The 17,387-nt window shown below is 45.1% G+C and overlaps 1 protein-coding gene across 1 annotated transcript in view; it reads left to right on the top strand.

Moving 5' to 3' along the window:
• DZIP1L (DAZ interacting zinc finger protein 1-like) overlaps positions 1-17,387 on the top strand; it is a 64,616-nt gene that overhangs the window by 35,142 nt on the left and 12,087 nt on the right. Inside the window, exons 6-11 of the mRNA XM_011981745.1 lie at positions 4,028-4,156; positions 5,506-5,568; positions 6,810-6,950; positions 9,297-9,327; positions 10,422-10,475; positions 13,889-14,022. Of these exons, the coding sequence (XP_011837135.1) occupies positions 4,028-4,156; positions 5,506-5,568; positions 6,810-6,950; positions 9,297-9,327; positions 10,422-10,475; positions 13,889-14,022 (552 nt within the window). The remainder of the gene's footprint in view (positions 1-4,027; positions 4,157-5,505; positions 5,569-6,809; positions 6,951-9,296; positions 9,328-10,421; positions 10,476-13,888; positions 14,023-17,387) is intronic.

Below are 17,387 nucleotides of genomic sequence, written 5' to 3'. Positions count from 1 at the left end.
GCCTGTAATCCCAGCTGCTTGGGAGGCTGAGGTAGGAGAATAACTTGAACCCAGGAGGTAGAGGTTGCAGTGAACTGAGATCGCACCACTGCACCCCAGCCTGGGTGACAGAGTGAGACTCCGTCTCAAAAGAAAAAAAAAAGTTATCCCTTGACCATATCTTCCCATATAAACCTGTATGACTAAAACTGTATCAAGGACAAAGTTTTAAGGAAAAATATTTTTTAAATGTATTTATCTCTCATTGGTCCTTCTAGATCAAGGAGAATCTTGTTTTTGAAAATGAACCGTCTAATAGCTTTTTTCACAATCATTCCATGTTTTACCTAAAGAAACACCTAGGCAAATTTTTTTTCAAAAGGAAATTGTCATATGCCTGGAGTCTTCGGTGCTTCATCATTCCTGTCTGAGATGGAAAGCCAAAGGTGGAAGGTGGACGGGTTGAAATGAGAACTCTGTGTGCACTGGGGTGGGGGTGGGGGCTCCCTAAAATGACACCATTCCATCCAAAATGCTTCCCAGCTGGGCCAGGCATGATTGTGGAAGAGAAGATGCTGCTCCACTACTGACCTCATGCTCCTAATACACAGCTCCACATCCATCCTTCCCAAGCATATGCAAACATCTCCTGACCCCCACACTTCCCCGACACAGTGCTAGCTGACTAGACGTTTGATAAATAGGTATTGATAGGAATTTCAAGTTGTTGTTCAGAAACCGCCTCTTCAAGGGTCAAAGGGTTACTTTTGATCAGAAAATTATGAGTTTCGGTGAATGAGGACATAATCCTTATCATCCATGATATCCTTTTTAACTTGGATCACATTCTCCTAAATTGGAACATCCTATCTTTTTTTTTTTTTTTTTTTTTTTTTAAGACAGGTTCTCACCCTGTTGCCCAGGCTCAAGTGCAGTGACACAATCACGGCTCACTGCAGCCTCTGTCTCTTATACACATCTAGATGTGTATAAGAGACAGGTGCAGTGGTGCGGTGTTGGCTCACCGCAACCTCCATCTCCTGGGTTCAAGTGATTCTCGTGCCTCAGCCTCCAGAGTATCTGGGATTACAGGCGTGTGCCACCGTGCCTGGCTAATTTTTGTATTTTTTGAAGAGACGGGGTTTCACCATGTTGACCAGGCTTGTCTGGAACTTTTGACCTCAAATGATCCGCCCACCTCAGCTTCCCAAAGTGCTGGGATTACAGGCGTGAGCCACTGTGCCCAGCTATCATTCTTTCTTTATAGGTGAAGAAATTGAGGCCATATAACTTGCCCAAGGTCACTTAGCTAGGAAGAGATGGAGCTGGGATTTGAACCTAGCTCTTTAATTTCCAAAGGTCCTATTCTTCTACTGGATATACTGTCAAGTTTATGCAGGAAAACTTTATTAAAGTTATCCCTGGGCTGGGCGCAGTGGCTCACGCCTGTAATCCCAGCACTTTGGGAGGCCAAGGTGGGTGGTTCAGCATGGCCAACATGGCGAAACCCCGTCTGTACTAAAAATACAAAAATTAGCTGGGTGTGGTGGCGGGTGCCTGTAATCCCAGCTGCTTGGGAGGCTGAGGTAGGAGAATAACTTGAACCCAGGAGGTAGAGGTTGCAGTGAACTGAGATCGCACCACTGCACCCCAGCCTGGGTGACAGAGTGAGACTCCGTCTCAAAAGAAAAAAAAAAGTTATCCCTTGACCATATCTTCCCATATAAACCTGTATGACTAAAACTGTATCAAGGACAAAGTTTTAAGGAAAAATATTTTTTAAATGTATTTATCTCTCATTGGTCCTTCTAGATCAAGGAGAATCTTGTTTTTGAAAATGAACCGTCTAATAGCTTTTTTCACAATCATTCCATGTTTTACCTAAAGAAACACCTAGGCAAATTTTTTTTCAAAAGGAAATTGTCATATGCCTGGAGTCTTCGGTGCTTCATCATTCCTGTCTGAGATGGAAAGCCAAAGGTGGAAGGTGGACGGGTTGAAATGAGAACTCTGTGTGCACTGGGGTGGGGGTGGGGGCTCCCTAAAATGACACCATTCCATCCAAAATGCTTCCCAGCTGGGCCAGGCATGATTGTGGAAGAGAAGATGCTGCTCCACTACTGACCTCATGCTCCTAATACACAGCTCCACATCCATCCTTCCCAAGCATATGCAAACATCTCCTGACCCCCACACTTCCCCGACACAGTGCTAGCTGACTAGACGTTTGATAAATAGGTATTGATAGGAATTTCAAGTTGTTGTTCAGAAACCGCCTCTTCAAGGGTCAAAGGGTTACTTTTGATCAGAAAATTATGAGTTTCGGTGAATGAGGACATAATCCTTATCATCCATGATATCCTTTTTAACTTGGATCACATTCTCCTAAATTGGAACATCCTATCTTTTTTTTTTTTTTTTTTTTTCTTTAAGACAGGTTCTCACCCTGTTGCCCAGGCTCAAGTGCAGTGACACAATCACGGCTCACTGCAGCCTTGACCTCCCAGGCTCAAGTGATCCTCCTTCAGCCTCCTGAGTAGCTGTGACTACAGGCACGTGCCACCACACCCAGCTAATTTTCATATTTTTTGTAGAGATGGGGTTTCGCCATGTTACCCAGGCTGGCCTCTTGGCCTCAAGTAATCTGCCCATCCCAGCCTCCCAATGTGCTGGGATTACAGGCTTGAGTCACTGCGCTCGGTCCATCTTACTCTTTTTTAAAAACCTTTCCCCTATAGGATTATTTATATTGTGTTTGTATGTTTGTGTGTCTTACCCGTGTCTCCTTTCAATATTTTATTGTTTTATTAAAGCATAGGAATCAAACTGGATACCAAATTCTCAGTGTAGTTGGGTAGTCGTTTTGTTAATTTATTTAAAAAAAAGTTTTAAGGGTAAAAACAAGCAAGATTCCATTTAGAATGACTGTTAAATAAAACGCTGTAAGACGTCCATTTTCAAAATGCAAAAACCGATTCTCCCTGATGTGAGGAAGGCCAATGAAAACTCTATGTATTTTGAAAATATTTTTTTCCTCCAAACTTTTTGCTTGATACAGAAGTCTGAGAGCTTACTTTGGCTATGTCACCTGACTAAATAGAGAACTTTAGATTAGACCCGGGGTAAACTGAGATGCCAGAGGAGTGTCTAGCTAAATGAAAATATCATGAAAGTTTGTAATGCCAAGAAAGTCAGCTCTGCGGTGTGTCATAAGCAGCATATGGAAACCAGGAGTGACACATCAGAACCCGGGAGGTGCGCATACATCTGATCAAGCATTTGACTCTCTGATAATATTCAGGGAGTTTAGAAACTGTTAACCTTTGGAACCACTATTGCTTAGCAATAGTTGAGAAGTGTTAGCAAGAAAGATGCCAAGTTAAACTTAGGCACTTGCAGTTACTTCCTTAAAGCCTTACTGGGGCTTATGAGTTTTATACAGTCATACAGATGGAAATATGTTGCTTTTGTTACTACACCAGTCATATATTATAAGAAATAATCATAGGTGGGTGAAAAGGCATCCTCTCTTTGATCCAATTTTCTGTACCTTTTCCTTCAGGTCACACACACTACTAGCCCAGGAATCACCAGGTATCGATGACTCTACTCCAAGCTGTGCAAAGCCCTTTCTGGAGATAGCCAGGATGTTTTGTAGGGAGAGAGGCAGGAGTCCTCAAGGAGTGGCTTGGGGTGCCTGAGACCCTCCCATAGGCTCTAAGAGTCTCATTCTCATCAGCTTATTCCAGACTGAGGAAGAAATGAGGCAGCAGTCAGGAGAGCTCAGGATATTGAGTATAGCAGAATTTAAGTGAAATGGAAACTACACTCTCTAATTTGTTCTTCCATGGAATTCCTTTTTCTATGCAAGGGCTGAGCCCCCAGGAGAGCCCTTGTACAGGGGAATGCTGATTTGTGTGAATATTTGTAGGCGTGTAGGTATCTAGTGAGGATAAGTTGGGAGGATGAGTTGGGTAAGGCGTGCCCCTCTGATCTGACATCATGATGAGATCTTCTTCTGAATAAAACTGTGCCCTGGCCTTTTCAGAAACTGCGGGCACTGCAGTCCCACAGTGTGATGGAGTCCAACCTGGGATCACTGCGAGATGAGGAGTCAGAGGAGTGGCTCCGACAGGCACAGGAGCTCCAGGCCCTGAGAGAGAAGACAGAAATTCAGGTGAGCTGATGCTCCGTGCCTTTCTTCCCAGAGGAAGCCGAGAGCCATCTTCTCTTCCAATATATTCTTTCATTTATGAATGTAGAGAAGTTGAAGGACATCAAAGTTCTGTATTTTCAGACCTTCTGCCAGTACATGAAAGCATAGAATAGGGTTCTCAGGTGAGGCTGGTGGTATGTGTGCAATGTCAGATTTGCCTAAGATCTTTTAAAAAATACATAAAACTCTGTCTCTTATTTGACACCTTTGCCCCATTCTAATTCTAACCTAGTTGGAAACAACTCTTAGAAAGTGTGACAGTCTCTTGGGTTTGAAGATATTTGGGATGCATCCAGTGTTGTGATGGTAGTTGTTTAGCAAACAGCTCTCTGGAACTAAAAAACTTTAATTTGTAGCATTTGCCAATTTCCATGGTGTAAATACTCCCACCATGGCCGATTTCCTGCTATCAATGTGAGGTCACTGAATGGAGCCAGGAAGACTTGTGCAGTCTGCTCTCACGGGCTGGTAGGAGGTGGCTGTGGCCACCCCTGGATGAATTTTACTGCAGTCTGGTTATAAAATGGTCTGTATCACTGATAATTCCATGGCAAAGAAGGGTAGTTGGTACAGGTGTTAAATCATGTTGTGTTTCTCTTTCTGCTGTCCGAGAATCTTGAGAAAAAATGTAAAGTCTAACTAACAATCAGCAGTAAGGTGTTTCTGCTGATTGATGTTTGACAGGTTTCACATTATAAAGAGGCCACTCTTTTCCCGAGAACTCTGTTCACATTCTTTGTCTACTTTTCTATTATTGACGTTTCCCCTATCAATTTATGAGTTTGTATAATGTATGGAAATTAACTCAGCCCTTTGTTGTTCTACTTGTGGTTATTTTCCCCAGTATTCTGTTGGTCCTTCAATTTTGTTTATTATGGTTTGGCCATACAACAATACATTCATGTTTATGTAGTCAAAATTATCCAATTACTCATATTTTCTTTATGGCCTTTCCCATTCTGAGATTTAAAGACAACATTCCTGTGTTTTCTTTTAGTACTTTTATGGCCTTATTTTTTGTGTTAAATCTTTGACCCACCTACAGTATATTTTGGTTTAAGATGTGTAATAAGGATCCAACCTCCTATTTTTTTTCTGGTAGCTAGCCATTTGTTCCAACACCATTAGTCAATAATCCATCTCCCTCTCCTCATACTGTTTCCATTTATTTCCATCTTTGTCTGGATTTTCTATTCTATTCCACTACTCTGTCTGCCTACCCATGAGCCAGTACTTTTAACTTCCTGTAGCTTTATGATATGTTTTAATACCCACAAGGGTCCATTTGATAAGCTTTTAATCTTTTTCAGAAAATGGAGTGGAAAAGAAAAATGAAGGAACTGCATGAAGAGCACGTGGCTGAGAAGAAAGAGGTAGCTTTTGTTGGGTGATCTCGGGGAGCTTGGTTTCCCGTGACCTCCTCTCAGGATTCAGCATTCTCCATGTCCCCTCACCCACCATCTCCCCTATCTCACCTGGAACTGGTTGGCAGATAATTTGCTGCAGATTTTGCTCCTTGCTACTGTCCCCTCAGTACACAGAAGGGGTGAACTGTCCAGCCAGCAGCTTCCCTGTCCAGGAACAGGGCCCTCCAGGCCTTCTCCTCTGAATCAAACACATCCTTTGTTCTGTGGTCTTCTTTGCAGTGACCCCTATAGGCCCTCCAGGGAGGGTTGTGCCATAAGCCTCAGATGAATCGCCTGGTCATTTCACATTTGGGCTCTTCTTTGAAATTCCCCCACCCTAGGAGAGAAGCAGGTGGCCGTGGGCCTCTGTGATAGTTCAGCGGCAGTCCGAAGGGAAGGACTTGGATACTGAGAACAGTGAACAGGGAGCGGTGGGCCTCAGGGCAGAGCAAACAGCTTCTGTAAAAGTGCCCTGAGCAAGAGGCAAGTTGAGGAGGAAGCTGGTTCATAAGAGCCCCAGGTTCTGCCCGCAGAAAGCTCAGAAGATGAAAAGGCTTAGATCAGTCTGGTCCATGGTAGACGCTCCTCACTGTGGTGTAGGGAAGCACGATCACTCACATGTGATGGTTTTATTTTATCTGAAGCATTTCCAAATGGGAAATACGTTCACATTTGTTCCAAAAACAGGAGAAATATATTAAGTTACACTGAGTAGAGTCTCACTCCCACCTGTTCCATCTACCCGTCCCCAACACCTACTGCTCAGGTGACTTTTATGGCTTTCTTTTGTATTCTTCTAAAGTTTCTTTATGCAAATATTAATAAATATTTTCACTTTATTTCCACTGTTACATCAGAAGTAGCATGTTAACTTGTTTTCTTCACTTCTTGTTTTCACCTAAAAACATCCATTTGATGATTTTCAAATGGTTTTAATTTATCTGACTGTTCCTCAGTGGGTGGCTACACCTGACAGACAGCCCTTTTTCTCCTAGTCTTAAACGCATGCCTTCCATTCTTTCTTCTTCTCAGGCACAGCACAAAAATGTCCCCAGACTTGAAGGTAGTCTTGTTAGAAAGCTTGTCCAGGTCTCAAAATCCTTTACCGTGCTTGCCCGGCACTTGCCTACAGGTGCTGGGCCTGCAGACACTGGGCACTCAGATGTCCCTGCAGACATTTGACTGACCAGCCATCTTGTGCCTGCCAGCTACAGGAGGAGAACCAGAGGCTCCAGGCCTCCCTGTCTCAGGATCAGAAGAAGGCAGCTGCCCAGTCCCAGCGCCAGATCAGCGCCCTCCGTGCCCAGCTGCAGGAACAAGCTAGGATCATTGCCTCCCAGGAGGAGATGGTAGGTCTGTCCCCGCTTTCAGCCAGGCCTTGGTGTCCCTGGGCCTCTTTCCTGTGAGGATCTCCTTGGATTCTTCTGGGCTTATCAGTGCTAGTCTTACCACTCAGGCTCCTTAAGGAGAGAGAAAAGTCCTCTGGCATGAAGGGCACAAAATCATCAGGCTGTAGCTGCCTCCTTCCAGGCTGAAGATGTGCCGTCTCCTGAGGGGCTGCTGGCAGATGGGGCCACTCTAACAGCAGAGACCATGTAAAATGCTCAGCACCTCACTGATACTTTGCTTACTACCTCGTTTAAGCCTCACTACTGTCCTTCAAGGTAGGCATCCCCTTCTCCCCATCTTCATTTGACAGATGGTGAAATACACTGGAGCAGGGAAGTGCCTCGCTCAAGTCCTCATAGGGCACTCTGTAAGTGATGAGATTTAACCCTGGCCAGGCAGGAAGAATGCAAAGCTTGTGTTTTTTACACAGTGCTCTCAGGCAGAATTCCTTAACCAGTACCTTTTTCATAAAGGAACAGTCTCTGATCAGGTGAGAGAGAAAGCAGTGTGATGAAAAGGCATTCACTTAGCACCTTTCTCCTAAAGCTGGCCCCTGTGACTCTTTACCTATTGCTGACAATTCTCTGCCCAGTCCAGGCTGAGCTCTCCCTCCCGAGCCCCAGGTCTGTGGAAAATCTGTATCTTCCTCTGCTGCCACCCGCCTCATGGACCAGGCTCCACACAACTTCCCTGGGCTGAGCACCCACTGTTACTGCCTAGTCCTGGCCTCTTGTTCCTGCACCCCTTGCTATTTGTGCTTTCCCACACACCCAGCCACATTTCACCCAGGTGACATAACTACCCCACTCTCTTGCTACTTTTCAGTTTCCCCCCCAGAACACTCAGCTCTGCACTGAACTCTAGTCTGGAGGTGTCCTAAGGAGGAAACCACGGCAGAGTTTCCACAATGTTCCCTGCTGGCTATAATGTCCTGTATGTTACTCAGAACTCTTGTTTGCAAATGATTCAGTTAGGAGCCTATTGGCTAAAGATAACAGAATAGGCTAATAGGGGCTTATTTTTATTGTCACAGCAAGAGAGGTGACAGTTGCTGGGCTTGGTTAGCAGCAGAAGTATGCCATTGTGAATCCAGACTGTGTTTTTCTTTTTACCATCTTCAGTGTGATGACTTTTGTTTCCCGCTTCACTTTCATAGTTGCAAGCAGACTACTGTAGCCCCAACCATACAACCATATTTGGCAGAAGAAGTTGATGACATAGTCCCTTCCCAAGACTTGTGCTTATCTATGTTGCTGGTTAAAGCTGTGTCACATGGGAAACTACAGCTGCAAAGCAGGCTGGGAAAGTAAACAGCTAGTTCTGCAGTTTGGAGTGAGGTAGGCAAAGGAGACAGCAGTGGGGAATGGACACTGGATGAGTCATACATCAGTATGTGCCACCACAGGTGATAAAAAGCAACCCAAACTTAAGCAGAAAAGGGAGTTTGTCATAAGGGTAGATGGAGCATCTCACAGAGCTCACGGCAGGGAGCAGCTGAGTCTGGGAGTAAACTGAAACCAGAGACATGAATGTGGTCATCAGTTTTCCTCTTCTGTGTGTCTCTGTTACTTTCTCTGTAACTGCTTTATTTTTCCCTTTTACCCTGAAGATCAGCTTCTGCTTCTTATCTGTTTCATGTGGTAAAACAAACAAATATATAAACCAAGAAAACCACAAACAGTTGGTTGCCGACAGCTCTTGATTTCATTCATTGCCAGTCCAGAGCTCTCTGCCCAAACCTGACGTTGGGTCCGGCTGTGGTGTGAAGCCACACACCTGTGGCTGTCCTGCCTGCAGCCATGAAGGAGGAAGGAAGAGGAACTTCTTGGAGCAGGGGGGTTGAGCAGACCGTTCAGTGAATGTCTACATCTGGCCTCCTGTCCTGGATCATGTCTGACTCCTTCCTCCCAGGGAGTGCTCTGCTCAGATGCCCACATTGTGGGAGGGAGCCTCTCCCTTGCCCTGGCTGTTTCCCATGAATTATACCAATAGGAACAACTGTGTGCCTGTCCCACTCTGTTTCTATGGGGTTCCTGCCCTCGAGCCTTAATTCTTCTTTGAAGAGGGGACATTCTTGCCCCCCCACTTTGGAAAATGGAGCGTGCTGCCATTCCCTTTCACACACGGACCCCAGAGATGTGTCAGGGGACTGGGGTGGTGCATCTGAGCTCCTTCCAGTTCCCAATGGGAGGCATGGAATCAGTAACCATCCCTTCCTCACTGTGCTAGGCAGACACACTGCTCGAAGCAGAGTTCTCACAACGTTCTCTGCTGGTTGTAACCCGCTCTATTCCACCTCTTTGCAGATCCAGTCCTTGTCCCTCAGGAAGGTGGAAGGTAAGTCTACACAGGGCAGTATGTAGCAGTCTTGACTGTTGTGTCTGGCTTTTCTCCCTCCTTTTCCCTCCCCCCAATCAATTCACGGGTGGTGGATGGGTGACAGCCGCCTGTGGACATGTAGTGTCAGGCGTCTGGGACACACAGCCTGCAGCTGCGTTTGTGCTGAAGGCTTTCCATGCAGCTGGCAGAGCTTCTTGCCTGGTTTGCTCCTGTCTGTAGAGGGATGGAGGCAGTGGGGAGGAGGGTGGTTATGAGTAGAGTGGGGGTTCTTGAGAAGGCTTTTCTAATTCACCATGCCTGCAGCGAATGAGGAAAATTAGGATTCAGCATTGCCAGCAACCTTTACCTTGTTCCCAATGTTCAGCAAGTTGACCCCAACCCCATGTGAATGTGTCCTGTTTGGCATATACAGTCTCCTCCTCTTGGGTACTCTGGTGTGGGGATGCGTGATCTGTGTGTAATGGGGTGCAGGTGCTGGCATCTAAAGGTAGATGGCAACCCGCAGGGGACTACTCCTGTTTAGAGGACCTTGGACAGTCCCTTGTGAAGTTTGGCCCTTCATCCTCCACCCCCAGCTCCCCTGTCCTATGGCTTTAGCTACACTTCTGCCTTTTATTGCAAACTCACATTTCCTCCTATCTTGCCTTCCTCCCATCCCCTTCCCAGCCATGCAGCCAGTTCAGAGAGGCCCGACTCCTGTGGCCCTGAACTTCTTGAGGGATGGAGCCAGAACAGAGCCAGTAATAACAGCCATGTGCCACACCCTTCCCCAGCCACTTCAGATTCATCATCTCATTACATTGGCTCACTATTGAATGTGGCGTCGATATTATTATCCTCATTTTCTAGACTGGGAAACTGAGGCTTAGAGGGGTTCAAGGACTTGCCTCTTTCACAGATAGCGAGGGGCAGAGCTAGTGTGTGGACTCTGATTTTTCTGCCCCCAGTGTCTGCTCCATCCTGCCTTTCTACAGTCAAGATGAACTGACTGGAGGGTTTTCTCTCTCTGGCTTATACTCAGCTGTACTTTTCTCCTAGTCTGGGATGGGGTCCAGGGCACCGGCGCCACTAACCGTTCCTCCTCTCTTCAGGGACCCACGAGGTGCCAAAGGCTGCGGACGCAGAGGAGGACTCTCCAGAGGAAGGTGGGACCTTACTTTCTTTCCTGGGTGTCCAGTGCAGAAACAGATTTGTTGCCCTCCTTCTTGTTTAGTTTCTCTCTACTTAACTGTATCTGAACATCCAAAGCTGGAGTGGAGGGAACTAAGGACATGAAATAATATTTCTTAACACCTTCTGTGTGCCAGGTATGTGACACGCAGGCTCTAATGTACAATCTGCTGGTTTAGTGATGGGGAAGCCCAGGCCCAGAGAAGTCATTAGCTTGTCCAGAGTCACAAAGCTAGAAGGTAGCTGAGTGAGGTTTTGGAGGGACTTCTGATTCACAGCCTGCCCCACTGACTCTCACCTGTGACTATGCAGAGCAGTGGAAGATAACTCGCTGAGTTGTCTTAAAACGGCATTTGCTGTTTTGTTCTACGTTGTGAGTGTGCTGCAGACAGGTCCCACAGGGCCTAACTAATGCGTAGGAATCCACCTCGGCTCCCTTTTCAGAGCACTGGGTACCTGCTGTTTTTATTCACCCTATTCGGTGACTGACTCTGATTCGCAGACCTCTCAACCAGATGTAGCCAAGGGATGCCAAAGAAAAGTGAGAAAAAGAGATGCTCCCAGACTGCAAGGAGCTCTTAGGATAGTCAGGGAGAGGAAGCTCCCAGGACAGGTGAGTGAGTGCTGACTGGAAAAGCTGCTGACCAGGGCCCATTCGTCTGAGCAAGGCAGCAATGTGACAATTTCAAAGTTCCCCACAGACACGCCCAGACAGGTTTTAATTGTGCCATCAAAGAGCTCATCACGGGGTACTTTATTTTTTAATGTAAAGTTTTTCTTTATTTTTGAGATGGTAATCCTTGGGGAAAAGAAAAAAGGAATGGTATAAAAGGGTATGCAGTGAGAAGCAGGCCTCCCTTCTGCCCAGCTATCCAGTTTCCTCTCCAGAAGTTTCACTGTTAATGGTTTCTCGTGTATCGTCTCATGCTACATGGGAGTGTGTGCAAATATAAGCACATGTGTGTACCCGTTCTTCTCCCTTTTCCCAAATGGGAACACACTGTACACATTGTTCTGCAGTCAGTTGTATTGTTAACAACTTACTTGAGAAATGGTTTCATACCCCTTTAAAGAGAACTGCTTCATTACTTTTTCAGGGCTTTGCAGTCTTCCCCTAGATGGACAAACTAAAATTTATTTAACCAGTTAGTCCTCTACTGCCTCCCCCTACCCTCCCAGTGCATTTAACCTTGGGATATAGTTGTAAAAATTAGAATTGCATATCACTTTTGAGGAAAGTATCTGTTGAGTGACACAAAGTCCTCAGGTAGGATGAATCACATCTTCAAACAGTGGATGCAGGGTTCTAGAGAGGAGGAGGCTGAGATCGATGAGTCAGGGGGATCCCATGGCCGTGCTCGTGCTGTTACAGTGGAGGTTTTACTTGCTTAGCAGACTGTTTGTCTACCTCTTCCCATCCCAGAGCAGCAGGCAACAGCATCACTTGGGAATTTGTTAGAAATGCAGAGTTGTAATTCTCAGACCCCATCCCAGACAAACTGAAGCAGAAACTCTGGAGGCAGGACCCAGCAGTCTGTTTTCACACATTCTCCAGGGCATTCTGATTCTTGCTCAAGTTTGAGAACCATCATGAGACCAGTGGCTGCTACAACTGGCTAAACATTAAGAATCACCCAGGAAGCTTGAACTGTCTAGAGGACCACACTACATCGTCACATTACCTAAAGCAGAACATGGAGTGGTTGGGCTCCAGGCATCAGTAGCATTTAAAGCTCCCCAGGTGATTCTAGTGTGAAGACAAGGTTGAGGCTCATGTCCTGGTGCAAACTTGATTGAGCAGAACCATGCAGGGTCGGGGATGAGTGGGTGGTAGGGGAGGGATTGTTATAACCCAGATTTCTGGGTTCCAGCTGTAGAATTTTTGATTCAGTAGGTTTGGAGTAGGAGCTGAGAATCTGCATCTCACAAGTTACAGGTAATGCTGATGCTTTGGCTCACAGTTAAGGACCATTGTCCTAGAATCATTGTTTCTCAGGCTTTGCTGTTCATTAGAATATCTAGAGAATTCAAAATATAAATATCAAGTGTTGGGTCCACCTTGAGAAATTCTGATGGAATCAGCCTGGGGTGATTCCAACAGGCAACCAGCGGTGAAATTCACCACCCTTGATTGTGAGTGAGGTCCTCGGGGGATGAGAGATGAGCTTCGCTGTCCTTAGCATCCAGCCTTAGCCGGATTACACTCATGCTACTTGTTCAGTTAATGTCTACTGAGTGAGTCAAAGGGCTTGGTCCCGCTCTTACCACAGAGGCCCCCATGTGGAACCTGAAGAACACTGTAGGATGCCTTCCCTGACTCACCTTGGACTGCTCGTTTGTAGCACTTACCACATTTAATTGTAATTGCTTATTTTGCTAGCCTCAGATCAGTATTTCTTAAAGTATGGTCTATGGCTTACCTCCATAAGAATCATCTCAATATGTTAAAAGGCAGATTCTAGAGCCCTCCCCCAGACTTATGGAATCAGACTCTTTGGAGGTTGAGGTGAGGGACCGTTATTTTATTTTAATTTTTCTTGAGATGGAGGCTTGCTTTGTCACCCAGGCTGGAGTGCAGTGGCGTGATCTCGGCTCACTGCAAGCTCCGCCTCCTGGGTTCACGCCATTCTTCTGCCTCAGCCTCCCGAGGAGCTGGGACTACAGGTGCCCGCCACCTTGCCTGGCTTATTTTTTGTATTTTTTAGTAGAGACGGGTTTCACTATGTTAGCCAGGATGGTCTTGATCTCCTAACCTTGTGATCCGTCCGCCTCGGCCTCCCAAAGTGCTGGGATTACAGGTGTGAGCCACCGCGCCCGGCCGGGACTATTAATTTTTAACCCATGCCCAGGTGATTCTGACATATGCTAAAGTTAGAGGGAGAATCCCCGGCCTAGAGAGTAAACTTGAGGGAGCAGCGATCTGTCTATCTTGTCCACCAGTTTATCACCTGGACCAGAATTGAGCCTGGCATGGAAATGAGATGAGGGTATCAGGTGGGGCTAGGATTAGGCTGGAACCCACAGCAGTGGGGCCTGGAATCTGAGATTAGAAGGGAGCCCAGAGAACAACTTTTAAGAGCTCAAGTGCAAGCTCCAAGTTCTGAGTTAACCTGTGGTAGGACTGACTGAGCCCAGGTCTTGGAGATCCAGACTGGCGGGGGATGAGAAATGTAAAGATGTGTGGAGAGTCCAAGGCAGCGGTACCCAGGAGCAGGAACATCCCAGCTTCTGACCCAAGGATGGACACTCAGGAGGGGTCAGTGGCCCTGGGCTCACAGGCTAGAGACCAGGATCCCTGGCAGTGTGAGGGCTTGGCAGGTGCAGTGGGGCTCTAAGAACAGAGAACTCAGGTGCCCAGGCTGATCTGGGTGATTGTCTCATGCTACAGAGATGGACGACTCCGAGGATGAACAGCAGAAGGTGCTGGCAGCTCTGAGGCATAACCCCACCTTGCTGAAGCACTTCAGACCAATCCTGGAGGACACCCTGGAAGAGAAGCTTGAAAGCATGGGGATAAGGAAGGTGAGTTTCAGGGCCACCATTTTAAGGGCTGATACCTACGATTTAGACACTAAGCGCTGTCAAACAGACAAATGATCGATTGTTCTTTGCATTGTGAGCTCATTCATCTCACTTGTGGCAGCCCGGACTCCTTTGGCATCCGCATGCCTTTCTCACTTCACAGTGGCAGTGTGGTATCTTTCCTCTGTTTCTCCAGCAGCTTCTCAAGACTGGCCCTATTTGATTGGTGATGCTACCCTGAGTCCTCACTGCTCAGTGTTCTCCACTCATTGGTTACTTCCCTCTGTGTCTCTAAATTTTTTGCTAGAGGGAATTTAATTGGCTCAATCTGGCCTATGGACAGGTCCCCCCTTGGGTAAGTATCCATCTGCAAGCCCATCATCTGTGGTATATGTAGCTGTGTCCACTCAGCAGGTGGCTGTGTGTGGGCATCATTGAAAGCTATGTCTGGCACCAATTATTTGTGGGGTTTTTTTTGAGAAATAACAACATATTTTCCTATAGTTTTTTAGCAGTTACATATATGTATGTATATACATGTATGTATATTTTATTTTGAGATAAAATATCTGAAATTTATTTTTTTATTTCAATGGGTTTTGGGGGTACAGGTGTTGTTTGGTTACATGAATAAGTTCTTGGGTGGTGATTTATGAGATTTTGGTGCACCCATCACCTGAACAGTATACACTGCACCCAGTGTGTAGTCTTTTATCCCTCGCCACCCCTGTGCTCTTTCCCCCAAATTCCAATGTACCATTCTTATGCCTTTGCGTCCTTATAGCTTAGCTCCCACATATGAGTGAAAACACATGATGTTTGGTTTTCTGTTCCTGAGTTACTTCACTTAGAATAATAGTCTCAAATTCCATCCAGGTTGTGGCAAATGCCATTATTTCATTCCTTTTTAGGGCTGAGTAGTATTCCATGGTATGTATATATATCACAGTTTCTTTATCCACTCGTTGATTGTATATTTAGGCTGCTTCCACATTTTTGCAATTGCAAATTGTGCTGCCATAAACATGCATGTGCAAGTATCTTTTTCATGTAATGACTTCTTTTCCTCTGGGTAGATACACAGTAGTGGGATTGCTGGATCAAATGGTAGATCTACTTTTAGTTCTTTAAGGAATCTCCACACTGTTTTCCATAGTGGTTGTACTAGTTTACATTCCCACCAACAGTGTAAAAATAAAAGTGTTCCCTTTTCACCACATCCATATCAACATCTACTAATTTTTGATATTTTGATTATGGTCATTCTTGTAGGAGTGAGGTGGTATCACATTGTGATTTTGATTTGCATTTTTCTGGTAATTAGTGATGCTGACTATCCCCACTCTGGGAAGCTCCCTCCTCATTTAAGGACAGTCCGCAGTCCTTAGGACCTCCAGTGCTGCTACCCAAGGCTTCTGGGCCCGTTCCTCAGCCACTCGTCCTGATCCATTGTCTCCTTGGGTTTGGATTATTCTTGTTTCTCCAGTTCCGTGAGGTGTGACCTTAGATTATGTATTTGTACTCTTTCAGACTTTTTTTTTTTTTTTTGAGATGGAATCTCGCTCTGTCACCAGGCTGGAGAGCAGTGGCGTGATCTCGGCTCACTGCAACCTCTGACTCCCTGGTTCAAGGGATTTTCCTGCCTTAGCCTTCTGAGTAGCTGGGATTACAGGCATGTGCCACCACACCCAGCTAAATTTTTTTGTATTTTTAGTAGAGATGGGGTTTCACCATATTGGCCAGGATGGTCTCAAACTCCTGATCCACCCGCCTCGGTGTCCCAAAGTGCTGGGATTACAGGCTTGAGCCACCGCGCCTGACCACAGACTTTTTGATGTAAGCATTTAATGCTATGAACTTTCCTCTTAGCACTTCTCTTGCTGTATCCCAGAGGTTTTGATAGGTTGTGTCACTATTATCGTTCAGTCAAATAACTTTTAATTTTCCATCTTGATTTCATTGTTGACCCAACAATTATTCAGGAACCAGTTATTTAATTTCCATGTATTTGCATGGTTTTGAGGGTTTCTTTTGGAGTTGATTTCTAATTTTATTCCACTGTAATCTGAAAGAGTACTTGATATAGTTTCAATTTTCTTAAATTTACTGAGACTTGTTTTGTGGCCTATCATTTGGTCTGTCTTGGAGAATGTTCCATGTGCTGATGTATATTCTATTCATGTTGGGTAGAATGTTCTATAAAATCTGTTAGGTCTATTTGTTGTAGGTTATAGTTTAAGTCCATTGTTTCTTTATTGACTTTCTGTCTTGATGACCTGTCTAGTGCTGTCAGTGCAGTCTTAAAATCCCCCACTATCATTGTGTTGCTGTCAATCTCATTTCTTAGGTCTTGTAGTAATTGTATTGTAAATTTGGAAGCTCCAGTGTTAGGTGCATATATTTAGAATTATGATATTTTCCTGTTGGACTAGTCCTTTTATTATTATGTAACGTCCCTGTTTGTCTTTTTTAACAGCTGTTGCTTTAAAGTTTGTTTCGTCTGCTATAAGAATAGCTACTCCTGCTCGCTTTCGGTATCCATTTGCATGGAATGTTTTTTTCCGCCCCTTTACCTTAAGTTATGTGAGTCCTAATGTGAGTTTAGGTGAGTCTTCTGAAGACAGCAGAAACTTGGTTGGTGAATTCGTATCCATTCTGCCATTCTGTATCTTTTAAGTGGAGTATTTAGGCCATTTACATTCAATGTTAGTATTGAGATGTGAGGTACTATTCCATTCGCTGTGCTATTTGTTGCCTGAATACCTTGCCTTTTTTTTTTTTTTTAAATGTGTTATTGTTGTATAGGTCCTGTGAGATTTATGCTTTAAAGAGGTTCTCTTTTGGTAGATTTCAAGGACTTGTTTCAAGATTTAGAGCTCCTTTTAGCAGTTCTTGTAGTGCTGGCTTGGTAGTGGCAGATTCTCTCAGCATTTGTTTGTCTGGAAAACACTGTGTCTTTCTTTCATTTATGAAGCTTAGTTTCAATGGATACAAAATTCTTGACTGATAATTGTTGTGTTTAAGGAGGCTGAAGAATAGGACCCCAGTCCCTTCTAGCTTGTAGGGTTTCTGCTGAGAAATCTGCTGTTAGTCTGATAGGTTTTCCTTTATAGGGACCTGGTGCTTTTGCCTCACAGCTCTTAGGATTCTTTCCTTCATCTTGACTTTAGATAACTGTTGACTGTGTGCTTAGGTGATGATCTTTTTGTGATGAATTTCTCAAGTGTTCTTTGAGCTTCTTGTATTTGGATGCCTAGGTCTCTAGTAAGGCTGGAAAAGTTTTCCTCGATTATTCCCTCAAAGATGATTTCAATTTTCAAGCTTTTAGATTTCTCTTCTTCCTTGGGAATAACAATTATTCTTAG

Source organism: Mandrillus leucophaeus, unplaced genomic scaffold (assembly GCF_000951045.1).
Source record: "Mandrillus leucophaeus isolate KB7577 unplaced genomic scaffold, Mleu.le_1.0 Scaffold1050, whole genome shotgun sequence".
Lineage (NCBI taxonomy): Eukaryota > Metazoa > Chordata > Mammalia > Primates > Cercopithecidae > Mandrillus > Mandrillus leucophaeus.
This window is presented reverse-complemented; position numbering and strand designations above follow the sequence as displayed.